At 43.9% G+C, this 28,000-nt stretch overlaps 1 protein-coding gene across 1 annotated transcript; it reads right to left on the bottom strand.

Annotated features, from left to right (window-relative positions):
• Window positions 1-58: 58 nt before the first annotated feature.
• Window positions 59-27,989, bottom strand: WDR82 (WD repeat domain 82). The gene is made up of 9 exons (XM_055134395.1): window positions 27,557-27,989; window positions 20,182-20,279; window positions 15,758-15,824; window positions 9,580-9,679; window positions 8,976-9,092; window positions 8,579-8,734; window positions 7,336-7,405; window positions 6,037-6,179; window positions 59-3,507 (listed from the first exon to the last, which is right to left on the bottom strand). Exons 1-9 carry the CDS (start codon window positions 27,715-27,717, stop codon window positions 3,478-3,480), a joined length of 942 nt encoding a protein of 313 aa, XP_054990370.1. The 5' UTR covers window positions 27,718-27,989; the 3' UTR covers window positions 59-3,477.
• Window positions 27,990-28,000: the final 11 nt, after the last annotated feature.

Genomic DNA, 28,000 nt, shown 5'->3' on the forward strand with positions numbered 1-28,000 from the left:
CAAAAACTACAGAAACCCAATGGGAGAGGTTATAACCTAAAAACTGATTAAGATTGGCAACATGGAAAAAATGTTTATAAGTACAAAAAGGACAAAATTGTATATACAGAATAACAACTATGTAAACACAGCAAAAATCTATGCACAGAAATGTCTAGAACATTTAACACCAAAAGATAAACAGTGGTAGCATTTGGGTGGCAAACCAATTATTCTTAAAATTCCTAAATTTTTCTTAATAAGCATTATGAGTGCAACTGGTACATTTTTTTAAATACCCCACTGGCTGGTGATTGAGTAGTACAGCGTCACATATGAATCAGTGGCTTTGACCCTGACTCTTAAGGTAAGCAGCCCCTTCTCGCTGAGGAGGCATCTCTGGTTCCTGGTGAGTCCCCTGCGGACTCTCTTTTCACTTGACTGTGTCCTATTTACATTGTTTTTGGTCACTTCCCATTGTAATTTTTTTCCCTTTTATTCCCAACTCAGGTGTCAGCTCTGCAGTCATAGGTACCACAAATAAAGGCCTGACAGTGGCTATTTTTCAATGTCATAGGGTCTGAGCATTGTACAAGAAAACTCAGGTCTTTGTTGTTAAGCAAGTCATGATTGGTAGCTGCTCTGGTTGCAGATAAGTTACTAAGCATCCTTTCTTGTTAGCCCACAGTTTCTAAGCACTCGCTCTTAACAGTTACTCCTACCAGAACTTTTATACTCTTTGGTTCCTTAAATTTTCTCCTCTCTTGAGAAAGCAGAGCCAACCACATTGTGAATGGTATTGCAGAAGCAGCAGAATCTAGTCTGGGAAAGGTGTATGTACCTGCTCTCTAAGTTTGAAGAAGTCAAAGGAATGGTCAAAAATCCAAAATGTGACAAAATGGCACTTACCCTGGAGATAGATCTAGAGGACAAAACTATTTTTGCTTTCTAGCAAAAATGTAGGTCTATCAGCTGCTGATCTAAAGAAACCTAGCTCATTTACCCCGCTAACAGGAGGTAGCAAGCAGTTCTGTTGCTGTAAGCTTCCATCTACTGGTGCTCCCACAACAGGAACACAGCAGGAAAGCCCTTTGACCAATTTATCAAACGAGACAGAGGGATATGGGTTACCCAATGCTCAGGGGCAACCTCGGCCCTGGACCCCAGCTTTACTCAAACCTGGGCCAGATGTTAACAGCACTGTTAGGGAACATTAGTTACTGAGTATTATGATCAGCAACAAAACCAATGCCTCCAATTAGAAGATGTAAGCACTACAGCTGCCAGCTGTAGACTTAAGACACTGCTACTGGCTTCAAAGCAGCAGCATCATGGTCATCATGGAAGGGTCTTGACATTACAATACTTAATGTGTTGCTAAATGCAGAGGTTCATGAGACATTTGGACTTACTGGAAGAGCCTTTCTAGCTCAAGTGAAATTAATTTCTTCCTACACAGAGATGACACCCTATCTCACCATGTAGTCATTTAACAATGAAGGCTTGTCAAGGGGAGTTTTCCTTCTGGGAGTGGCTTCACAGATCAAGGTGTTTCTTGATGCAGAGAACTAAAGGAACACATGAGGATGCACTTTTCCCATACCTCAAGGCTCTCTGTTAATCTGGGCAGGGAGACCTGGCTCCTGTGCAATTTCCTAACCTTTACAAGTTTCTAGGAGTCACTTGGAAAAAATCCAAAATGATACAAAAAAGTGAACTGCTAGCAATTCAGTCTATCCCTATAGCTGAAGAGTGACAGTAATAGTTTGTTTTCTCCAGAAGCTATGTACTCTTGGGGAAGTCCTAACCTTGTACAGCCTGTTTCTGAGATCTGCAGGAAATGTGTTAGCTGCTTAAATGTTTGGAACTTACTGAAGTAACAGGCCACTTGTCCTGCTCAAAAAAGCCATGAGCCAGCAGGAGACCAAATAAACCTTGATCAGGAATGTTCCCTCTCCCAAAAAGCAGCAAGGAAAAGAAGAATGCAGATATACCAGGTGGACAGGAATGACCTGTAATTGGCAAAGTGAAAATGCTTGGATCTAGTATCTTGTCTCCAAATGCTGTAAGCCAGATACAAAAGGCATGCAAAAGTAACTCACATATACAGGAGCAGATAGAGCATCACTGGGCAAAAGGGAGGCTAATACTGCAGTGAGGACCCCAAAGTGCGGCTTGAATACAAGGAAGTCATTCTTCAGACCCTCAATTAGCTGCCACGGGAACAGCAAACACTTGAAGCTTTGCTTCATCCAGTCTCCCAAAGGGAAGAAGATAATAGGGAAGGCTAACACTGTGGCAAACACTATTAGCAAGGATGCAGTCTTTCTCCTGGGCTGTAGAACCCTATCTTCTTCAGCTGAACTCTGAGAACAAGTATTATATATATATATATATATAAATATATGTATGTATATGCACATATACATATGTATGTATGCACATACACTCATAAGAGTTAAATGAAGGTCCACACACTAAATTACAAACAGAAATCCCAGGTCATATATAAAAAGGCTAAATATAACATATAACACAGGCCTAGAGCCAGCTCTTAGTTGAGAGCTGGGGGAAAAGATTGATTATGTACACAATTTGTGGTGGGCATGGAAGGCATCAGTGTAAACAACTCAGACTTACTCCACAAAACTGGCCCACAAAAAAGCATGATGTTTCTCATGTACAAAACAATTCCCACCTTGCCTTAGCACATGACCAAGCTCAGCAGGCACCCTGGAGGACAATGCGTTTGCCTTGGTAATGGGGGACCACACCAAACTACTGGTAGCCTTCAATCTTTGGATCTTATTTGCTCTCCCCACCCTCCTTAGGCTTGTGGGCCTTTTCCCACTCAACACCCAACACCCAAAGCATGCCCAGATCACCCACCCTTATGACTTATTTGAAAGGCTTTCTGCCAATTAAGATCCATCTGTAGGTTCTTTTATGATCCCAAGATACATAAAAACTTATTTTCTATAAATGTTTGGCACCTAAGTAACATGATGTCTGTGGAATAATGCCACAATGACACAGGGAAACCCAGTAACAAGACATGCAGGGTTAGGGCAAGGGGCACTAAGCTGCCCTAGCATCTCAAAACCAGAACTGTGGCTTCCCATGCATTATGGGGGTGGGGAAGGGATGTGCAGAATTAACCGGCTCCTCAGCAGCAAATACATTCAAAATTGAAGGCATCTTGAGGGCCCCACTATAGCCTAATAATGAATTTGGTCACTTCTCTGGAGAAACTTGGTGCAACAATAACTGGAAAATCTGTGTCCCGACCACATCTGCCGCACCAAGAGTCCTTCTGAAGTAGCTTGGCAAAGTGATTTTTTCTTCTGAGCAGATGTACAGCATATCCATGGGAAGGCCACGTGGAAGGATGCTCTCCGGCCCAGGCAAACAATCCTGTCCCAATATCATCTCAGTCCCCTCTGAGTCTTTTCCAGCTGGCCACCCTCACTGCACAGAAACAGCTGAGTAGCATCAGAGTCAGTCATCAATGGTGGGCAACCAGAAGGCCTGGAAGGAGAACATAAATCAACTTTAAAAGGCTTGGTTTCTCTCCTCACTGCTAAGTCATATTTTTTACCCTTCTCTCCAGAGCATGAAGATGTCTAGCCCCAAATGTGGAGGAGGAATGATCACTGGTGGCCCCCTTTCAAGGTCCAACTAAGTGGCAATCTGTGAAGTAAACATGCCTATCCTTGAAAATGAACATTTTCCTCCACGACTATCTGCCTTCTACAGTGATCCAATAAGGAAGGGATGCTCAATCTATTATCAGGGTAACATGATCTCACTGCTAATTCACCAGATGGGGTGAATTACATGGGCTCACATGGGCTCCTTCCTTCCTGAGTTATTAAAAATGAGTGACCGATTTTTTTTTTGGGGGGGAGGCACGGCAGCAGTACGAAACCCACCCACCAGTGCTCAGAAGGTACCTGTGGCTCTGTGCTCAGTATACGAGGTGGTACCAGGGATCAAACCTAGGTCTTCCGCATGCAAAGCATGTATACTAGCCATAGTTATCTCTCTGGCCCAGAATTATATGTTTGCTGAAATTTTTGTTGACAAATTTCTTGTTTTTCTTAAAGAAGTGGCACTGGAGACAACTCAACACGATGAGTGGATCCCTTGCATGTGAAAAATCTGGTTCAATCCCTGGCACCACATGCTCCCCCAGTCAGCTGGGAGCAACTACAACAGACAGAGCTGAAGTATATCCTGAGCACCATCAGATATTCTCCCATTCAAATTAAAGAGGGGGCAACATGACTGCACAGGTTGGTAGTAAAATACCTCATTCTGAAAAGGTAGAAAAGTTTAAGAGAACGATAAAGAAGCTGAAGAGACTCCCTGAAACTTTATTTTACTGAAGAGGGAAAAAAAAAAGGTTTTGGACATGTTGGCTATGCTCAGGACTTATCCTGGATCTGCATTCAGGGATCACTCTTGGATAGGTCGGGGGACCATATGGGATACAAAATATTGAACCCAGGAGAGCCATGAGCAAGGCAAGTGCCCTACCCACTTTATTATCTATTTGCCCCAAGCAAATCCTAGTGAGTTATGACCAACTATAAAATTTTCTGAGGAATCTGGTATCAAGAGAAAGGAATGAAAAATAGGAAAGTTGCAGCCTAAAAGGCTGGTTCATGGGCTGGAATCATAGGCTAGCAGATAGGGAATTTGCCTTGCACACGGCTGACGCAGGTTTGATCCCCTGCATCCCATATGTTCCCTGAGTGCAGACCAGGAGTAAGCCCTGAGCACTATGAGGTGTTGCCCTCAAATACAAATAAAATCCAAAACAAGGAAGACCAGAGAGATAGTACATCAGGTAAAGTGCTTGCCTTGCACCCAGCATCCCACATGGTCCCCTGAGCACTGCCAAGAGTAATTCCTCAGAACAGAGTCAGGAGTAACCCCTTGGCATCAATGGGCATGCCCCTCAAAAAAAAGGGCTGGTTCAGAGTTTTAGACTTACTTTGTTTTTTAGAGTCATATATGGCACTGCTTAGGGCCTATCTTGTCTTTATACTTCAGAGTTTTGACCTAACTGGAGTTAGCCTCATGCAAGCATCTTAACCCCTATACTAATATCTCTAGTCCTGGTTCAAAGTATTTTAAGAGGCAAAAAAGTGGGGCTGGAGATGTAGTAGAGCAGGTAGGGCATGGACCTAGCATGCAGCTCACCTGGGATCGATACTTGAGCACAGAGTCAGGAATAAGTCCTGAACATCACCAGGTATGGTCCCTCTCCCCTCTCACCGCTCATGCAAAAAGCAGTGAAGCATCGTCCCAGGTAATGTGGGCACAAAACTAGATGTCACCTAGCACTGAGCACTGCTCAGTGTGGCCTACATTTCCTAGCCCCCATACCATTAAAGTAAAAAAAAAAATAAAAAGCCACCCACAAGCTAGAAGCCAGAACAACAAAAAATGGCGTGAGATTTCCCAGGGAGTTTATTTTATTTTATTTTTTGCTTTTTTTGGGTCACACCCAGTGTTGCACAGGGGTTACTCCTGGCTCATACACTCAGAAATTACTTTTGGTGATGCTTAGGGGTACCATATGAGATGCTGGGAACCGAACCCGGGTCGGCCGCGTGCAAGGCAAATGCCTAACTGATGTGCTATCACTCCAGCCCCCAGGGAGTTTAGAAGTTATCCCAAGTCACAGGAAGAACAGTAAAATTAAATGAGGGGCGTGGGTGGATATGGGAGGGAACCTGGGAACACTGGTGGAGGGAAGTTGACACAGGTAGTAGGATTGATGCTGCAATATTGTATGCCTAAAATTCAAGTATAAAAAGCTTTGAAATCATAATGCTTTAAATTTTTAAAATGTGGAAAAAATAAATGACTAGCTCAATCAGAGATAACAGGAGGTGAAAACAAGGAAGTCACCACCAGTTGAAGAACATGTATTTGGGAACTTGTGATAGACCTACTTAAAAACCAGCTTGCTGTGCTTGTAGAAGCACCCACCACCCCAAAAGGAAAGGGTCTCTATGTAGAGGACATTCCTCACTGTTCACATACCATGTTGGAACATGCGCTGGCAAAGGTCATGAACTTGGGGTTGAACTGCAAACAGGTAATGGGGCCTGTGTGTTTGCCATCTAACACAGCTACTTTTATACCGCTCTCTCCATTCCAAACATGGATCTTGCCATCCTCTGAACCTAAAGAAAACAGTCAAGGAAAATACAACTCAAGACACAATACAAAGACAAGTGGAAAGGACAAGCATTGAGACCAAACCAGGATACAGACCTCAGTAGAAAGAGAGAAAGAAACAGCAGTGAAAAACGTCACTTTGGGAATTGATTTCTTTGTTAACTTTGTAAATCAACTTCCTCTTAATCACTTAGTTTTGTCATTTAAAGAGGGATGGGGATCACAATTATTCTACCAACAGTTAGCCACTAAGACAGACCAACTGAATGTACAATTATGTTAGTATTATTAATAAGACAGTAACTGTATAAACTCTATTGCTGCCCTGGCTAAGGAAATCAATATTATTAACATTTCCCAGTAAAAAACTGTAAAATCAAGATAGTACAAAAGGTAAGGGGCCTGAGTGCTAGTACAGCAGGTAAGGTGTTTGCCTTACAAATAACACACACAGATTTGATCCCAGCACCGTATATAATCCCCTGGCAGTGGCCAGGAGTGATCCTTGAGCACCACTAGGTATCCACCCCAAGACAAAAAAAATATACATCACGGAAAGTTCTTTATATTTTTCCATTTTTTTGTGGTGCTGGAGATCAAACCCAGACTTGGCATAACATTCTCTAACAGAACACTAACACTGAGAACATCTACCAAAATAATAAATAGGACTCAGGGTTATGGCTCAGAATTAGAGTACCTGCTTTGTGGGTATGAGGCCTCAAGCCTGATCCCTGGCATCACAATGAACTGTATAACCTCCAGTGAGCACCACAACTAAATGTGGGACACATACTAAAAAGGAAGGGGAAAATTTTAAAGGAAAAATAAAGTTATGTAAATACTAACTTTAAAAAAATAGAATTAGTAAAAATAAAAACCTGAACAAATGTAATATAGTTGTGTAAACAGCAACTTGTAAAAAATAAAAATAGTAAAAAAAATTATACATGTTATAAATAAAGTATGTATATGTTTTTGGATCATACTCCTGGCTCTGTACTTAAGAATTAGTCCTGGTGGTACTCAGGGAACCATGCAGTATGCCAGGGATCAAACCTGTGTTAGACACAAAGAAAGCAGCAAACTTTCTGTGCTGTTGCTACAGTCCCCCCACAATAATATAAAGAAAAAGTGCCAGTGATGATAAAGGAAGCTTACCAATCATAATAAACTGGGAGTCTGGAGTAAAAGAGGCCTCCAGGGTGACAGCTTTGCTGTTGGCATAACCCTAAAAAGAAAAAAAAGCGTTTGTTAAGAGTCATCCACAGAAAAATTTAGGTGCCCAGACCACTGTCTCAGCATCTATAGCATCTTCCTTTTCATAAAAATTTGAACTCATACAGTGCCACCATGGTTGCAAATTCAGTCACCATCCTTCCAAAATTCATCCCCTGTTGCAGAGTCCACAGTCATGGGGATATGAAAATGCTATGGTTAAGAGTTTTATATCTGGGGCTGCAGTGATAGCACAGTGGGTAGGGCGTTTGCCTTGCACGCGGCCGACCCGGGTTCGATTCCCAGCATGCCATGTGGTCCCCCGAGCGCATCACCAGAGTGCATGAGCCAGGAGTAACCCCTGTGCATCGCCGGGTGTGACCCAAAAAAAAAAAGAGTAAGCACACAAAAATTTTATTACATCAAGGGCCTGAGAGATAGTACAGATTTTAAGGTGCTTTGCTTTGCTTGAAGCCAACCCTCATTTGATCCTACACATTGCAATATGACCCTCTGAGGACTGCTAGACCTGACACTCAAGTAGAGCTAGTAGAAGCCCCTCAGCAATGTTAGATGTAGCTAAAAAACCCTGCACTGCAGGGGCTGGAGCAATAGCACAGCGGGTAGGGCGTTTGCCTTGCACACGGCCGACCCGGGTTCTAATCCCAGCATCCCATATGGTCCACTGAGGGGTGATTCCTGAGTGAAGAGCCAGGAGTAACCCCTGTGCATTGCCAGGTGTGACCCAAAAACAAACAAACAAACAAACAAACAAAAACCCTGCACTGTAGCACTATCATGCTGTTGTTCATCGATTTGCTTAAGCAGGCACCAGTAAGTCTCCATTATAAGACTTGTTGTTACTGTTTTTTTCTGGCATATCAAATATGCCACGGGCAGCTTGCCGCCTCTGCCGTGCAGGCGGAATACTCTCGGTAGCTTACCAGGCTCTCTGAGAGGGGCGGAGGAATCAAATTCGGGTCAGCCACGTGCAAGGCAAACGCCTTACTGCTAGAAAATTCATTTTAAAAAAAATCTAAACCCCAAATTCAGGACACTGGATAAGAAATGCGTCAGCATTCAAGGGTTACTGCTCTGGAAAAAGTTTTGTCTTAGATCTCCACCATTTAATTACAGTACAATTCTCAGCCAAATGGAAACAGTGATACTCAGACTGTCAGCTCACCCCAAATGTGTGCATCACTACTCCCTTGAAAGCATCAATAAGCCGGATAAAGCTGCCATTGGTAGAAATGAGGATGAGTTTGCCATCATTGCTGAACTTAAGTCCTGTCCACTCACAGGTCCGATCATACTGCATCTTAAAAGTTGCAAATGGCCCCTGCAAAAATATAAAAGTAGCACTCCTAGTCCACAGCAAAGAAATGTCATTTTACCAGAGCCAAGCCTTCTATCCCTTTACATTTCATAGTTTTAACTTGAGGAACCAGAGGACAAATCACTGTTCCTATGCTTTCTAGTATGTAGCACAAACTTCTATTATAGATAAGGCTTTTAACTGTCCATCTCAACCTTCAAATCTTCCAAAATAATCAAGACAGCTCAAAGATTCAAAGATTTACCTTATCAAAAGAGCGAAGGTCATAAAGTTTGACCATTTCAGAATTGACACCTGCAGCAAAAATTAACCCTTCTGGATCAAAAGAACAAACTGGTTTGCCCTGTAGATGCATGAGACCCTAAGAAGAATTAAGGAAAAAAAATTAGTGAGCAAATAAATAATTTACTTCTTCCAATGAAAGCTAAGGGGCACAAAATAATAACAATTATTTTAAAATAATTTATAATATTTTATAACAGAATTATCTACAACAACTGTAGATAATGTATCAACAACAGAAAAAGCAAGTATCAACAAAATGAGACTTTTAAAAAAGAGATCATTGTACAAACTGATTATAAGTAATTTTATAACCATTTAATTAAAATTAAAACGCATGTTTTCAGGTAAAATTTTTAAAACCAAACACAGCACAGGATGCAATATACAATATGTAATTGTGTTTGCTAAATTATCAGGTATCTACCAGATAGAGTCCCCCTCCAAGTCTAAAAAGACTTCGGGATCCCAGGATAGAACAACTGTTTTACCCTTCTTTGAGAGAGAGACTGATGGCAGTGCTTCCTATACAAAGTACTTGAAGTTTAAGTGTGAGGAATCATTACCTGGCAGTTAGGAGACCGGAGATCCCAGAGTCGAATGGTCTTATCAAGAGACCCAGAAATGAAAGTGTCATCCACAGGTGACATGGACAAGGCCACCACTCTGCAATGCATCAAGATAAATTAGAGTTGAATTAAAATATTTTTAAAAATTTGAGACGAGCGCCAAACCACTCCCATCTATTATTCCAAACCCCATCTTTATAAATACACACAAGCAATCAGAAATAATCAAAGACAACAACTGTAAAGAAAAAGACCGGGGCTGGAGCCGTAGCACAGCGAGTAGGGCATTTGCCTTGCACGTGGCTAACCCGGGTTCGATTCCCAGCATCCCATATGGTCCCCTGAGCACTGCCAGGAGGAATTCCTGAGTGCAGAGCCAGGAGTAACCTCTGAGCATCGCCAGGTGTGACCCAAAAAAGAAAAAGAAGAAGAAGAAAAAAAGACAACTAAAGCTACCAAATCAAACTATGTCTCCAAGGCGAGAGAGCTAGCTCAACAGGCGGATATGCCTGCTTTGCATGCAGAAGTCTGGGTTCAGTCCCCAGCACCACCGGGCCTCCTAAACACTGCCAGCAATGTCCCCCAGCACTGAGCCAGGAATAGCACCTGGGTATAACCAAGTGAGATCTGAAAAGAAAAAAAAAAAAAAAATATATATATATATATATATATATATATATTTTTTTTTTTTTCTGGGGGACTGGAGAGAGTGTACAGAGAACAGGGTGCTTGCCTCACACATGACCAACCTAGTTTCAATTCCTGCCACCCCTTATGGTCCCCAGAGCCTGCCAGGAGTGATCCTTGAGTACAGAGCCAAGAGTAAGCCCTGAGCAGACTCAGGTGTGGCCTAAAACAAGTAAACAAATACCCTTTCTCACAAAAGGTTTACCTTGGTGTCATGCAAAGTTATTAAAGCTTTGAGGTACAGAGACTAGAAAGAGAAAACTATTGTCAACTCTAAGGAACCTTAAGTCTATAACTCTAATAAAGGGTCAGAGAAAGTCGACAGTTTTGATGGAAGATGCCTTTCTGGAAGGTGCCAGGTAGGAAAATACGAGAACTGTGTTCAGCAAGTCCACAAATCACCTGAACTGGAGTGATGCCACTAGGAAATAGGTCATATTCACAGTAGGTTGAGTCTCAATCCATGGAGAAGGATTAGGAATATGGAGGACTTTCTGAAGAAGGACTGAAGTGAGCAGAACTGTATTATAGGGTCCTAAATAAAGCTGGATGGTTAATTAGATTTTGATAGTAATTCATCTTAGAGCATTAGACAGAAGCAGAGGAGAATGAGTATGGAGGAAAGGAATACAAGTTATTCAACTCAGAATCACTAAAACATGGCAACACATTGGATATGACAGTAAGGGAAAGATAGTTAACAGACAATAGAAACTTTGATTCTAAGGAATTGCCCAAAGATGAAGAAAGACGAGGCATATTGAGAGGAACTGGCCCAAGGAATTGAATGATGGGAGTGTTGGACCTATCAGGTAGCAGCATTGGAGAGACATCTACATATATACTCATAAGACAGGGGGGTGGAAAAGCTAGGTCTTAAAATGATAGACACAAGCAACAAATACTGATTTAGGGACTGGAGCAATAGTCAGCTGGTAGGCCACTTGTTTTGAGTGCAGCTAATCCAGAATTGATCCCCAACAGTCCATATGGTCCTCTGAAAAATGCCAGAATGCACACTAATCTGAGTGCAGAGCCAGGAGTTATCCCAGAGCACTGCTGGGTATGGCCCCCAACACCCCCCCCAAAAAAAATACTGATTTAAGAAGCCACTTGAGGTGATGAAATGGAGACTGATAGAGACACTTGAGTAAATACTGAGGAGAAAAGCTAGAATAGATCCTTGTTTATTTAACCATTAAAAGGTCAAAGAAGGGGGCTAGAGCCATAGTACAGCAGGTAGGATGTTTGCCTTGCATGCGGTCAACCTGGGTTCGATCCCCAGCATCCCATATAGTTCCCCCAGCACCGCCAGGAGTACTTACTGTGTGCAGAGCCAGGAGTAAGCCCTAAGCATCACTGGGTTTGGAAAAAAAAAAAAAAGGTCAAAGAAAGCCAAAGAGATGGCTCAGCAAGCAGAAGCATATGCTTTGCATATAGGAAACCTGGTACCACATGACCTAATAAAACACAGGACAGCCCAGTCAGGAGTGCTTGGAGAAGCACCAAGCTAGAAATAGCCTCTAAGCAACAGTAGATATAGCCTAAAAATGAAAGGAAAAAGGGAGAAAGACCAATGGCAAAAAAGGAGAAAGACCATCAGCAAAAAGCTGCCACAGGGGATAAATTTTTTACTGAGAGAATCAACACCCAAAAATAGTATAACTAAAGGCAACTAAGAAAGTAAAAATGTTTGAAAAAAGTCTCTGATTCTGGACTAGAAGAAAAGTGATGTAAACAGTTAATGAGGAGGTAGGTGTATGCAGATTATTCATTGTTGCTTGACGAAAAAAGAAGTGGGTGATGTGCTCAAAAATAGTGGCCAAAAAGACAGTACTTTGCACACAGCTGATCCGAGTTTGTTCTTCAGCATCCCAAATTGTTCACCAAGCATGCCAAGAAATTCCTGAGTGTAGAGCCAGGAGTAACTCCGCAGCATTGCTGGGTGTGGCCCAAAAACAATTTAAAAAAAGAGAGATAGGAAAAAAGAGGGAGGTGATATTGTCAAGGATAAAAAATTAAAAGAAAAAAAAAAGCATTCCAAAGAAGAAAGGAAATTAAGAAGTCATTTGGGATCTTGGGATTAGAGAGATAATACAGTGGGCAAAGTGCTAGTGCTTGGCCTTTCAAGAGACCAACTGGGGCTCCATCCCTGAGATATCATAAGGTTCCCCAGCCCCATTAAGAGTGATCCCTGGGGCTGGAGCGATAGCACAGCGGGTAGGGCGTTTGCCTTGCACGCGCCTGACCCGGGTTCGATTCCCAGCATCCCATATGGTCCCCTGAGCACCACCAGGAGTAATCCCTGTGCATTGCCAGGTGTGACCCAAAAAGCAAAGAGTGATCCCTGAGCACAGAGCCAAGTTCAATTTAGATAACCCTGAGGTTCTAAAAAAATAAATTAATCAATAAAATAAAAAATGACAAATCACTACTAAAAATCAGGAGGTCAAGAAGTTGGATAATTGGAATACTGGAAAGAATTCTGAAATATAATAAACTGCATATTTCTTTTTTTTTTTTTTGCTTTTTTTTGGGTCACACCTGTCGATGCACAGGGGTTACTCCTGGCTCTGCACTCAGGAATTACCCCTGGCCGTGCTTAGGGGACCATATGGGATGCTGGGATTTGAACCCGGGTCAGCCGCGTGCAAGGCAAACGCCCTACCCGCTGTGCTATCTCTCCAGCCCCTAAACTGCATATTTCTTAACAATAAATGTACAAACTGCACACATACAAGTATTAATCCACAAATAGTAAAGATATTTTTCATAAAGCTATGCTTTTTCTAGAACCATGAAGCTTTGCCTGAAGCTACATCAGCTGCCTTTAAAAAAATTGGGGTGGGGGGAGCCAGGGCAATAGTACATTGGGTAGGGTGCTTGCCTTGCATGCGGCCGACCCGGGTTCGATCCCCAGCATCCCATATTACCCCCCGAGCACCGTCAGGAGTAATTCCTGAGTGCAGAGCCAGGAGCAACCCCTGAGCATCGCTGAGTGTGACCCAAAAAGCAAAACAAACAAACAAAACCCTCAAAAAGTTAAAAAACAATTGGGGGGAGCTATACCTGGTGGTGCTCAATTACTCCTGGTATGCTCAGTGGACCATACGGGGTGCCAGGAATCAAACCTGGGTGTGCAAGGCAAACACCCTACCCGAAGTACTATCCACTCCTGATTGCTACCTCTTATCTTCAGCAATGTAAGCACTTCTTATCCTATGGCTAGATAGTACTTGCAATAATTGGAATATTGTGGCCAACCTACATTTGACACTGGTATCCCATTTGGTCCCTGGAGCACCGCCAGGTGTGATTCCTCACTCTAAAGCCAGGATCTGGAGTAACCCCTGAGCATTCCCAGGAGTGATCAAAAACAAAACAAACAAACAAAAATCCTGCTCAATCAATAAGAAGTGATACTTTCCACCAACCTTTTCTTAAGGTTTTGTAACTTTTCAAGGGGTATTTACATTTACAAATAAAAGCAAGGGATATAACAAATGATTAAATTACCATCTACAGGGAAATGTACTTAACATACAGCCAAACTCAAAAAATTGCATTAAAAAAATGGGGGAGTTGAGGTAGAAGATAGATTACAAAGCAGAGTTAGAAAAGTTCAACTTTCGGGGCCGGAGCGATAGCACAGCGGGTAGGGCGTTTGCCTTGCATGCGGCCGACCCGGGTTCGATCCCCGGCATCCCATATGGTCCCCCAAGCACCGCCAGGAGTAATTCCTGAGTGCAGAGCCAGGAGTAACCCCTGAGCATCGCTGGGTGTGACCCAAAAAGCAAAAAAAAAAAAAAAGAAAAGAAAAGTTCAACTTTCAAAACAAAAGACTATTTTATTTCATTTTCTGTATTCTCATTAAGATCTTTATGTGGAACATGTTTATGCAGAGCAGAGGCCTACTGTAACAGGGGCCCACCTATACTAGAAGTTTTCATTCACAAGAATGACCCACTCTTTAATTTGTTTTTTTTGCTTGCTGTTTTTTGGTTTTGGGCCAGGCCCACTGACACTCAGGAACAACTTCTTGGCTCTCTACTCAGGAATTATTTCTGACAGTGCTCAGGGGACTTATATGGGATGCCAAGGACCAAACCTGGGTTGGCCATATGCAAAGCAAGCACTTTACCCATTGTACTATGGCTCCAGCCCTTCAAAAACGACTCTTTTTGAGGCCAGAGCTATAATACAATGGGTAGGACGCTTACCTTACATGTGGCTGACCTAGGTTCAATCCCTGGACACCTCATGTTTGTTTCCCTGAGCCCTCCAGGATTTCTCTCTTTCTCTCTTTCTCTCTCTCTCTCTCTCTCTGTCTCTTTTGCTTTTTGGGTCACACCCGGAAATGCACAGGGGTTATTCCTGGGTCATGCACTCAGGAATTACTCCTGGTGATGCGCAGAGGACCACATGGGATGCTGGGAATCAAACCCAGGTCTGCTGCGTGCAAGACTAACGCCCTACCTGCTGTGCTATCCCTCCAGCCCCACCAGGAGTGAGTGACTCCTGAGCAAAGAAAAAAAAACAAACACACAGGAATAAGCCCTGAACACTGCCAGGTATGGCTCAAAACACCATTGTGTAGGGGTTGGAGTGATAGCACAGCAGGTAGGGCGTTTGCCTTGCATGTGGCTGACCCAGGTTCAAATTCCAGCATCCCATATGGTCCCCTGAGCACCGCCAGGGGTAATTCCTGAGTGCATGAGCCAGGAGTGACCCCTGTGCATTGCTGGGTGTGACCCAAAAAGAAAAAAAAAAAAAACATTGTGTATATTTAAAAAAAACCAAAAACCTTTTTTTTCTTTTTCCCTTTTGGTTGGGCCACAAGTGTGTCAGTGCTCAAGGATCACTCCTGATAGACTCAAGGACCATATGGGGCACCAGGGATTGAACCGAGGTCAGCTGCATGCAAGGAAAGCTAGGGTTCTACTCTCGCTGACCTTGACCCATTTATTAAGGTTCTGAATTTATTATAGGGATAGGAAAAGAAACTCCCCAGCCAGCCAGGTAGGAACTTAGTACAAGACAAAGTCCAAGGATCTGAAATTTTGGGATCCTTAATGACAGATCCAACTTTTACTATTTAGTTCTCACTCAGTATACTTAATTTGCATTTTTTTTCTAATTAGGTTTTATCTGAGATTTCACACCATCCATCCGAACACTGCCTCCACAATCTCAGTTAATCAAGAGCTGGCTGTTTAGGGAAAGTTAAATGGAGTTCAAAGGATATGAATGGAAGTGGAAGAGCATAGGTCCTAGACACCCTACCCCCCCATACCACACTGCATGGCTCCCTGATTACAGCTAGAGGGGGGCCTACAACAACAACAAAAATAAACACAGAGGAAAATAAGAAGAATGCTAAATAACAATACAGTGAGAAACTAGTATCAGTTCACTAATAAAATCTCTTTCTATGAATAGCCTTGGGTATTAAAAAACAAAAAAACTACTTCTGCACACTGAATCTTACCTTTTGCTATGTCCAGGAAAGTATCGAATGTATTTGTTGTCATGTAAGGACAAGTAGCGAATAGTATCTGCAAGAAGATAAGGTATGAAGATATCCTACCATTAAAAAGTGATTTTACTTGCATTTTCATCTAGAAAAGACAAGATCAAAGGATTCATTTTCCCTCATTACCCAAGCAAGGTGTGAATAAGCAACGGTGAATACTCCTCTCCACAGCTGAAGAATGGGTACATACAGACTTCACAAAATACAAAAGTGGATTTCTTAAACTGACAGGCCATAGACTATTTTACAATGTCATTATTGGGGCAAGAGAGATAATATAGTGGGGAATGAGCTTGCCTTGCATGTGCCTGACCTGGGTTCAATCTCCAGCATCCCATATGGTTCCCCAGGGCCAACCAGGAGTAATTCCTGAGTGCAGAGCCAGAAGTAACCCCTGGCCCAGGTGTAGCCCAAAGCCTCAAACAAACAAAAAAAACCAACAAAAATAAATGATATGTCATTGTTTCACTACCAATCTGTGGATTCTGAATAGTTACAATTTAACTTGTTCTGCAAATATATCCAGGCCAAAAAACAAACCAACCACCCCCTAAAACAGTTTTTAGTGTTCAAAGAATGGAAAGAAAAATAGTTGGCTGCAGTAGAAACAAGTCCAAAGAAGATGTGATAAGCCAAGGATTAGGCTGGGCTCTGGCATAAAATATTTGTCTAGCTATTTCAGTAACATGCCAACCATTCTTAATCTCATTTGAATATTAAAATGTTTTTATCAAAAGCAAAACAAAAAAGCCTGAGTAATAGTGCAGCAGGTCACTTGCCTTGCATGAGGCAGACTTGGGTTTGATTCCCTGTACCCAGTCCCCCAACTCACCCCCAAATTAAATAATGAAAAACAAAACAAACAAACAAACAAAAAAAAAACAGCAAAATGAACCACAGGGGGATTATGGTACTTGCTGGAGTGTGACTGACCCTGGAACCCTAGCACCATGTAGTCCTTTGTGTTTTTTGTGATTTGGTTTGTGGGCCACACCTGGCAATGCTCGGGGGTTACTCTTGGCTCTGCACTCAGGATTTTCCTGGCAGTGCTTAGGGAACCATATGGGATGCCAGGGATCGAAACTCAGGCCTGCTGTACAGTTGTTCTGACCCCCATGTAGTCCTCTGAATGGTAACAGGTGTGGTGCCCAGCAATGCAGCAGGACCAAGCAACCTCACATCATCAGCTTACTGGACTACAGTCACTGAGAAAGGACTCCGGGCTGGGAGTCCTGGGAACATACCTGAAAGCACCTTCTACCCACCAAATTAAAAAATAAATAAATAAACAGAACAGAAAAAGAAGTAATCTACTACTACTTTTCTTTTTTTTTTTGGTTTTGGGTCACACTGGTGATGGCATTATGGGGTGCCAGAATCAAACCGAAGTCCACCATGTGCAAGACAAGCACCCTACCTACCACACTATCATAGCTTCAGCCCCTACTAATACTTTTCAAATTAGCCAAATCATTCATCAGAGCCATATGCATTATAAGTGAGTTAAAAACACTAAAATAGGGGCCGGAGCGATAGCACAGCAGGTAGGGCGTTTGCCTTGCATGCAGCCAACCCGGGTTCGATCCCCGGCACCCCATACGGTCCCTCAAGCACTGCATGGAGTAATTCCTGAGTTCAGAGCCAGGAGTAACCCCTGAGCATTGCTGGGCGTGACCCAAAAAGAAAAAGAAAAACACGCTAAAATAAGCAAGAATTTTTCAGTTATAAAGCTCTTAAGACATTTAAAACTCAAACTGTAACAAATCATAACTGTAAGATTTCGACAATTATCAAAGAAAGGAACAATCTAGATCTGTGTTGGAAGAAATAAATACTCAAAAAAATTCTAGGCCAAGGGGTCAGAGAGATAAAACAACAGTTAGAGTTCTTGCCTTGTACACAGCCAACCTGGGTTCAATCTCTAACATCCCATATGGTTCCTGGAGTGATTCCAGAGTGCAGAGCCAAGAGTAACTCCTGAGTACCACATGGTGTGGCCCAAAAACAAAGAAAAACAAAATAATTCTGGGCCAGAAAGAGGGCTCACAAACTGGAATACATGTTCTGCATGCAAGGCCAGGTTCAATCCCCAGTACTAAATGGTCCCCACTACATGGGCACTGAGCTAGAAGTAATCCTGCCTAAAATCAAAATAACTCACCCCCCCAAAAAAGATGCATCTGAAAAAGGTAAAGAAAAATAACAAAAATGGGGGGGGGGAAATGAACTGGAAAATAGTATGCCCATAAAAATGTAGCAATTGGAAACAATTACTGAGAAAGAGGCAACAGAAAATGCTGCCAAAATTCAGAAAGGAAAGCATAGAAAAAACATTTTTATGACAAACAGAGCACAGGAATAGAGACTGAATAGCACTAAGTCCAACGGTTCAGAGGCACTTTCTTCGGGTCTGTGGAGTTCGGGCCCACATCCAGAAGTGCTCAGGGCTTACTTACTCCTGGCTCTGTACTTGGGATCACTCCTGGCAGTGCTCAGGGGACCATATGGAGTGTCAGGGATTGAACCCAGGTCAGCCACATGCAAGGTAAATGCCCTACCTACTGGATTACCATTCCAGTTCCCCCAGAGGTAAACTTTCTAATAGAAAGGCATTTAATCAGAAAACGGAAAAAATGGCACTCTTTGTTGGGTTCCATTATGTGTGTGAATTCTACATTGTTTTTCTTGAAAACATCTTCAAATTGCTCAAATAACAAATGCAATGTCTTCATTATTCCACTGCTAGAACTACTCACCTGCCCTAAGCAGAAAAGAATTCCTCCCCATTACCTGATTTCCCAGCGATGAGCAGAGAATCGCCATCCTCTCCGCCCCACTTGGTAGCTGGCGCGCTGTTCCTGGCAAGGCAGTGGCCTGTACAGTTATCTCCTATACCGGGTGGTATCATAGACCCTCAAACTGTACAAACTACTACCTCAGCCTGGAATCAGGCAAAAGGAAACGGAGCGTTGGAGGAACTCTTCAGGATGTACTTGAGACAGGAAAGGCAACATCCTCATAGTGGTGGCATGGCAGCAAAGCTGCAAATGCCACAAATCTGCTCATCTTGCACTATATTTGGAGAATCCTCATTTAATCACCCCCCAAAAAGCCCAACACAATATATCAATCATTCGATGATCACATAGATGTGCTTCCTCAGAATTTCAATATTTTATATTCTTGTCTAAAAGCAGTAACTGCACTATCACTTAGAAAACTACTTCTGTATTAGAGGTATGAAAAGTAGAACTGACACACTTACTAAAAATTATGCACCCGCAGAAAAGTCTCACTCATTCAAGGAGACTTTTTCTCATATGCTTTGACATACACATAACCAAAATAGCAGTCTAAACATTTCTTGTTGAATATTAGAAAAATCTTGCTGCAAAAAAAATGCAACCGTCAATAAATCAGTGAGATAAGCATATAGAGTCCTAACATGCAAGGTCAATTACTTAGACCATCCATCAAGTGAAAATGAATTCCCTCAGGGAAAATGCAGGTTAAAAACAAATCATTTATTAGAGAAAGGAATCCACAAATTTAATTTCTATAAACAACTATCTTTCAGAGATATTAATTTTTATTAAAAAGCAAAAAAGGAATCAAATTCAGATTTTCTGGCTTCTGGGCCAAACCCAGCTGCACTCAGGAATCATTCCTGGTGAGGCTCAGAGAACCATATGAGGTGCCAAGATCAAACCGGAGTTGGACACATATGCAAGGCAAGAGCCCTACCTGCTGTACTATCTCCCTGGCCCCAAAACTTCAGATGTTTCCTGAGTCAATGATAAGGACAGTACACTGTCCCTTATGACCAAGAGATCATAAAAAGTTCAACATACACCAAAGGTTCTTCTCAGTCCTCCTGAATTATAATAGCTGATATATTTATGAAAAAATCTCTCAAATCTATGTATTTTGAATAGGAACGTTCCACTGTCTATCATTTGTGTCAAGTATTCTTTCCTTTGATCTAAAAGTAGTCTTTTAAGTTTCATGATGACAAACCATAAGCACAACTTGTTGCTTCCTATTCTAAATCTCCACTCTAAACTAGAGATCTTTCATAATCAGCTTCAAGACCTTCAAAAATATTGGTAGTTTGTGTTCAGCTTTTCCAGTCATATGATGTAACTAGCATTACCAACAATATAGGAAAATATTTAAAGTTACTATAATCAAAGCAGTACTTAAAAGATCCCATAAACTATGCAACAAAATAAAGCATGACCGTAACACCTGAAGACAGCAACTTGCTAAGGCCAGGGATGTGGCTCAGTGATAAAGTGCATGCCTTCCATGCAGGAGACATGGGTTTAATCCCCAACACCATTAAATAAATACAGAAAAAACTTAAAAGGCATGCTTACCATCTATTTTGTTAGAGCTGTAAACAACGGTGTTTGCTGCATGAGTATATCTGATGAGGTCCACGCCATATTTCTTACTGTACAGGGTTCTCTTTGGCCTAACAAGAAAATGGATTAAAAAAAAAAATAAGATAATTCTCATGACCAAAATCTGGAATCTTCATATAAAGAGAACTTAAAGGTGGCTAAGTGGGGCTGGAGTGATAGCACAGCAGGTAGGGCATTTGCCTTGAACGTGGCCGATCCGGGTTCGATTCCCAGCATCCCATATGGTCCCCTGAGCACCGCCAGGAGAAATTCCTGAGTGCAGAGCCAGGAATAACCCCTGTGCATCGCCAGGTGTGACCCAAAAAGCATAAATAAATAAATAAACAAATAAATAGATGTGGCTAAGTGAGGATTCTTTTTCCAAAAATTATAACTTAGGTACTATGGTTACAACAGTGTTTAAAAGTTTATGATATTGGGGCTGGAGTGATAGCACAACAGGTAGGGTATTTGCCTTGCACGCGGCCGACCCGGGTTCGAATCCCAGCATCCCATATGGTCCCCTGAGCACCGCCAGGGGTAATTCCTGAGTGAAGAGCCAGGAGTAACCCCTGTGCATCGCGCCAGGTGTGACCCAAAAAAACACAAACAAACAAAAAATAAATAAATAAAATTTATGATATTGTGCAAAGCTACTGCACTCACCACCATCAAAGTACCAATGACAATTTAGAGACCTTTATTCCCTTCCTATATCCCCACAAGAGTAAAGATTCTTGGCAAACTGTAACACTGGAAGAAAACAATTTCTTTCTAAAGTGAAGGAAAAAAACTGAAATTATTCAAATACAATTGTTCTAAGAAGCCTTTCACCTCTGAATACCAAATGCCAAACTTAGATAAATAAACCTGAGGGCTGAAACTACTTTTTTTTTCAATTGGTATTGAGCCACAATTGGCATTTCTCAGGAGTTACTCTTGGTTCTGCACTCAGGAATCACTCCTGGTGCTGCCTAGGGGATCCTATGGGATGCTGGCAATCGAACCTGGGTAGTCCATGTACAAGGCAAGCACTTAACTCACTGTATTATCTCTCTGGCCCCCAAAAGTACTTTATTCAACTACAATTTTTGAAAGTATACTTTGAGAAAAAAAGCACATCTGTTTCAGGGCTGGAGCAAAGATCCCCCCAGCACTGGTAGGAATAACCCCTAAGCACCACCAGGCTGGCCTCCCCAAACAAAACAAAATTTTAAAAAAGTACATCTATTTGGGAAGAAGGCACGCAGAATAATACAAGTCATAATATAATAAACAAGGACACAGGAATGTATCAAATATGAAATGAGGGCGGAAATTAAGCCACTAACTTAGAAATAAACTTCAAAAATCAATTTATCAAACTGAAACCAGTTATAAAACTGCCCATTTGCAATAGGGGGCACGCTTGGCTATACTCAGGGATCACCTTGGAGGAATTCAGGAGATCATATGGAGTATGGGGGATCCAACCCAGAGTTGGTCATGTGCAAGACAAATGTCCTACCCACTGTACTGTGACTCTGGCGCCCCTGCCTGACTTTCTAAAATGCTACCTATGCTTGAGTAAGAATCCTCTTCTCTAGCCTACAAGTCCAAAACATGTGCCAAAAGGGGCCAGAGCAATAGTACAGTAGGTAGGGTAATTGCCCTACACATGACTGACCCAGATTTGATATCCAACATCCCATCCCTCAAGCACCACCAGGAGTAATTCCTGAGTGCAAATCCGGGAGTATCCCCTGAGCATCGCTGAGTGTGACCCAAAATGGGGGGGAAAAAGCACACTTGCTAAAAATTTCAGGAAACAAGTCTAAAACTCTCCCTACCAAAATGAGTCATTGCCTCTTTTCTCAACTTTCACATAAAAACAGATTTATTTCCAAGCTAGCCGAGGCCCCCAAGCATGCCAGGGTGACCCGGGTAAGTCTCCAGTTACAGAGAACCTGAACATCACCACATTCTCAGGAACAACCAGATCGGTATAGCTCAGTTATCCACTGTGGAGCCCCAGGTCTCCTGAGCACAACCTAGACAGTATCCCCAAGTAGGTTAATCATGGGCTGGAAAAAGAGCTTAACATGCTAGCCCATGCTTTGTATGCATCAGACCTCAGCATCTCCAGGGGCAACTCCGAGCACTGAGCTGGGGGAGAACTATCAGCACCACTGAGTGTGGCCCCAAAACCAAAAAGGAAAAAAAGAAAGAAAAAGTTAGTCACTGGCACTTCCAGTCTTTGACAATGTCAGGTGAAGAGCTTCCATCCAACATAAAACCTATTTCCTGTCAAGATTTTTAACTCCAGGGGCTGGAGCGATAGCACAGAAGGTAAGCATTTGCCTAGCACACGGGCAACCTGGGTTCAATTCCCAGTATCCCATAGGGTTCCCTGAGCGCTGCCAGGAATGATCCCTGAGTGCAAAGCCAGGAGTAATCCCTGCACATTGCCAGGTGTGACCCAAAAAGCAAAAGAAGAAAAAAAAAAGATTTTTAACTCCAAATGTTGTTAACTTTCCACACCACTGAAAGATTAGCTAAAATGGTTAGTTTAAAGACTATCCTGGGCAGGCTGGAGTGTCACTGTAGCAGGTAGGGCGCTTCCTTGTAAGTAACCAGCCTAGGTTTATCCCAAGAACCTCACATGGTCCCCAGAGCCCTACCAAGAATGATCCCTGAACCAGGAGTAAGCCAGGAGTAAGCCCTGAGCACCATTGGGTGTGACCCACTATCCTAGGTTTTGCCATAACACTAGAGTGTTATACCAGAGACTGAGGGAACGAGGGTGCAATGAATTCATGCTTGCTTTTACTAGAACTGACTCTTTTTTTTTATTTTATTTTAAATCCATGAAAACCAACTTTCTTGGGGTCTGGAGAGACAGAACAGTGACTAGGTCTCTTACTTTGCAAAAGGCTGATCCAGGTTTAATCTTGGCACCACCAGGAATAATTCCTGAGGGCAGAACCAGGAGTAGTCCTGGGCACCAATGGGTGTGGCTTAAAAACAAAAAACAAAGCCTCTTCCTATTTTCCCTTAGGGGGACTGGGCTGAGCCACACCCAGCCATGCTCAGGGCTTTCTCTGGCTTCAGTCTGTGCTCAGTGATTCAGAGTACTTAGCAGGCCTTGTATGGGGCTGGAGATGGACAAACCTGGGTCAGCCGCATACAAGTGCCCTACCTGCTGTGTCTTTCTGGCCCCATGAGCAGCTTTTTGAGCTTGGTATTTCAGTATTCTATAGTAGTGAAGACAGAGAGGAAGGAGCATAGAGCAGGTAGAGCTCTTGCCTTGCCTATTTGAAGATAATGCAGGTTTGATTCCCAGCACCCCATATGGTTTCCCAAGCCTGCTAGAAATAAGCCCTGAGTATCAATGGGTGCCTCCCTAATATGCTGAAACCAGAAAAGCCCTTATCTCAGGATGTAATATGTCAAAAACTCAGTACTTATACACAACCTATTTATCTCAAACTTACCAGTAACACTAACTTGAGATTCACTTCAAATATAGTCCCTTTGCCACACCAAGAGTGATCCTGAGCTTAGAGCCAGGAAGTAAGCCCTGAGAACTGACTTCTGCGACTTCAAAACATACATACATTCAAGTTGGAAAATCATTAAATGAATTAACTCCATTGAAAAAAAATAAAGGAACAGCAAACTGAAAAAAAAGTTTTTAAAAGAATCTTTTTTTAAGGGCTAAAAAGATAGTACAGGACTAATGTGCTTGTCATGCATAAAAATGACCCCGATTTGGGGCCGGAGCGATAGCACAGCGGGTAGGGCGTTTGCCTTGCACGCGGCCGACCCGGGTTCGATCCCCGGCATCCCATATGGTCCCCCAAGCACCGCCAGGAGTAATTCCTGAGTGCAAAGCCAGGAGTAACCCCTAAGCATCGCTGGGTGTGACCAAAAAAAAAAAAAAGACTCCGATTCAATCCTCAATCCCTGGTACCACATATGGTCCATCAAGCACCACCAGGTGATCCCTGAGCAGAGGAGGCTGTGAACTAAAAACAAATCTTTAGACATTTTTAACCCCCCTCCAATTCTAACAGAATATGCTAATAAAGATTCCATGCCTCACAAATAAGTATTACTTTTCTCCCTATGTTCATCTACAAACGCAGCAAAATTTTTATGTTACAATTTCTAAATCTGGGCCAGAACAACAGTACAGTGGGTGCTAGTCTTGCACACAGCCGACATAGGTTTGATCCCTGCTATCCAATATGGTCTTCTGAGCACCGCCAGGAGAAACCTCTGAGCTCCCCCTGCCCCCCCAAAATTTCTGATTCATGGATTAGTAAGCTAGTATCTAAAAGAGATTTAACCAATTCACATTAATGCGTCACAATGCCAAACTAGAACCCAGGTCTCTACCAGGCTATTCTCCCATAACAAATCAAAGTCAAAAACTGAGGAAATTAGGGGCTGGAGCGATAGCACAGCGGGTAGGGCGTTTGCCTTGCACTCGGCCAACCTGGGTTCGAATCCCAGCATCCCATATGGTCCCCTGAGCACCGCCAGGGGTGATTCCTGAGTGCATGAGCCAGTAGTGACCCCTGTGCATCGCCGGGTGTGACCCAAAAAAAAAAAAAAACAGGAAATTTAAAAGAACATGCCCTATAGTCTTCTATCAATACTAAATGAATACATTTCGGAAAGTGGACTACTGTGCTCTAATCAAGAGAATATCCTTGGGGGTCAGAGAGTTAACACAGGGTTTTTAAAATGTTTTGCCTTCCAGCAGCTGATCCCTCTTAGTTTCCAACATACTAGGTGCCAAGCATGGCCAGGGGTCACTCCTGAGCAAGAGTCAGAATAGTCACCAGGTATGACTCCCACAACAAACACTAAAAGCTTGCAGTGGCAGCTGACCAGGGTTTGTCCTGCATTTGGTTCCCAAAGTGAACAGAATTCAGTATCAGGAGTAAGGACTGAGCACCACAGGGGCATCCCCAACGCTATCCCTGCAAGAAAGAATATCCTGTGCTTAGGAAATCTACAGTATGTATTTAAGAAAGGGCTGGAGTGATAGCACAGCGTTTGGGCGTTGGCCTTTCACTCAGCCACCGCGTGTTTGATTCCTCCGCCCCTCTCGGAGAGCCCAGCAAACTACCTGTGCGTATTGGATATGCCAAAAACAGTAACACTAAGTCTCTCAGTGAGAGACGTTACTGGTGCCCACTCGAACAAATCGATGAGCAATGGGATGACAGTGACAGTATTTAGGAAAAAGGACTGACAACTCCAACTTACAAATTTAAACCTAACACACACACTCTGAAAAGAAAATGCAAGCTAGGCAAAATGTAACCAATTTTGAATCCTTTGGGAGTTTTGGAAAAAGGTAAAAAAAATTTTTTTTAGGTTTGTAATTCTGTAAAAATACTACATTACCATCTGGAGAAATAGCATAGCGGGTAGGGCACTTGCCTGCAAGCTGCCATACCCAGGTTGGATCCCAGCATCCCATAGGTCCTGAGCACCACAAGGAGTAAGTCCTGAGTGTAGAGCCAGAAACAATCCCGGAGTATTGTCAGGTGTGGCCCAACCAACACCCAGAACCCCTCCAAAAAAAAAAAAAGCTACATATGTGAATAAACTGCATTGTTATAAAGCTAGAACTTTGTTTTAAAATTGTCATCCATGCTCCAGGATGTGGCTCAATAACAGAGCGTGGCTTGCAGGGTGAAGTTCAATCCCTAGTACGCTGGGAGAGTAGAGGGAAGACACTGCCAGCTTTCTTTTCCAACAGTCAAAATCATGTCCCTTTTGAACACAGACTGTAAAGAAAAAATACTATCACAATATTCATTTGCTTTGAATGGGTATTGTTTACACATCTCCATCCTCAGGTTCCAGACAGAAGTTTTAATCTGAGTACAAGTACTAAGTACTCAAGGTCAGTTTGAAATTACTTTTCAAACTAGAACTGGGACCCCACAACCTAGGACCAACCCTCCCCCCCCATCAGAGCAGTTTCTTATAATCTATTTCTTCAAGTTATTCAGTGGCCAGATCTGGTCTGAAATTTACTAAATGAGTAACGCTGACTTAAATTAACTCAGCATCGTCCAGATAAGAATGCTTCCCTGCCCTCCAACCCCACCACTATAGGCACACTTCCACTTAACTGTGGGCGGCCTAGAGTCAGTTACATAATACTTTTTCACATCCCCACTGGAAAAACTGGAGAGCACGTTAAAGCTCAGAACAAAAACTCCACTAGTGTAGGCAACCAAATAACAAGACAACTTCCAAAATAAGATTACAGAAGACATCGGTTTCACAAAATGAACAGCAAAAAAGAACAGCTGAAGAAAACCCCAAGACTTCAAGAAAGAAAACTCTGAATATTACAGATAACAAACTACTGAAGTGGACAACATCAGCAGCCACCGAATTCCTAATTTCGCCAAACACTGGCAAGTCGGCTTGGGAAGGTGGCTGGGAAACCAAATTCTGCAGAAAGGGGCTTCAGCTCTAAAGGAACTCAGATGAGGCCTGTGCCAAGGTCGGAGTGGGGGAAAGGTGGCGGTGGGGGGAGGGAGTGAACGCAAAAAAAGAAAAAAAAAAAACTGGGTCTGTGAGATTTCAGAAACTGGTGTGGCGGTCTCCCAAGGCCATGGAATAAACATAAAAATTTCAGAGTCGGAATTCTGATCACTCTAAGTGGACCACAGAGTTTACTTCGTTAACGTGTGAGAGGACACATATATGAAATTGTTCCACGGTGCTGTCTTTGTTCTACGGGGTGGGGGGGCCACAGTGAGGGGGGTTCACTGTAGGTCAGGCGGGGGCGGCCAAGTTCGTTTCGCCTGGCGAAAAGGAAGTTTCGGTCGCTGTGAAAAAGTTGACGGCGAACGCGGGCATCGGGCCGGGGACAGTAGGCGAGGGGGCCGGTCCGGGGACGCCCGGGGCCGTGCCCCCTGCCCGGGCTCCCCGGCCAGCCCTGCCGGCTCAGAGGGTGGCCCCGGCGGCCTTCCGGGGGCAGGGGCCAGGCGAGCTGCCAGGGCCGAATCGAGGTCACCGGGGAGCGGCGGGCGGCGCGCGGCCCCTGAGGGCGGCGGGCGCGGGAGCCGGAGCCGCCGCCGCCGCCGCCCCCGGCCAGCCCCCCGCCCCCCTGCACGCGGCGGGCCGGGGCAAGCAGGGGCGCCTAAAGGTCAAGGTCAAGGCGGGGCTTCCAGCGATGCCGAGGCGCTCGCAGGCCGAAGACACGCGGGCCAGCCTTACTCGTCCCGGGCGTATTTTAGCACCAGAACCGGACGCCCGGCCGGCGCGGGCCGGAGGGCGGGCCCGGAGGGAGGGAGGGCCCGGGGAGCGGGCCGCCCGCCGCCGCACTCACTTGCCCTCCTGGCAGTCATAGAGCACGATGGAGTCGTCGTCGCTACTCGAGATGACTGTCTCCCCGTTGGGGCTAAAGTCGAAGCAGTTAATCTTGTCCGAGTTCTCGCGGAACACCTTGGCGACGCGAAAACTCCGCAGCACGCTGTCGGTCAGCTTCATGGCGGCGGCGGCGGCGGCGGCGACGCAGGGCCGGGGCGGGGCCCGGCGGGCGCGCAGGCGGCTGAGGGGCCGAGCCGGGCGGGGCGGGGGCCAGCGAGGGAGCGGCCGACAGCCGGGCAGCCGCCACCACGGCCTCGTCCGCCTAGCGCGACGCTCCTCTGACGGGGGCTGTGGGGCCCGGCGCTCCGCTTCTCTGCACGGTCGCCTCACGCCCAACCGGCGCGGCGGCTGCTCATTGTGTCCGCCATCTTGGGGCGACTGGCAGCGGCTGCGGGCGGGGGGC

The sequence above is a fragment of the Sorex araneus genome, chromosome 4, assembly GCF_027595985.1.
Source record: "Sorex araneus isolate mSorAra2 chromosome 4, mSorAra2.pri, whole genome shotgun sequence".
NCBI classification, from domain to species: domain Eukaryota; kingdom Metazoa; phylum Chordata; class Mammalia; order Eulipotyphla; family Soricidae; genus Sorex; species Sorex araneus.

Bases quoted from the DNA above. Each gene is read 5' to 3' on its own strand.
- WDR82 (XM_055134395.1), bottom strand. From the start codon at position 27,717: ATGAAGCTGACCGACAGCGTGCTGCGGAGTTTTCGCGTCGCCAAGGTG. The intron at 9,093-9,579 runs GTAATGATTCCT...AATTCTTCTTAG, and splicing joins TCCGGTCTCCTAACTGCCAG to GGTCTCATGCATCTACAGGG. The intron at 7,406-8,578 runs GTGAGCTGACAG...TTTTCTTTTTAG, and splicing joins TAGTGATGCACACATTTGGG to GGTTATGCCAACAGCAAAGC.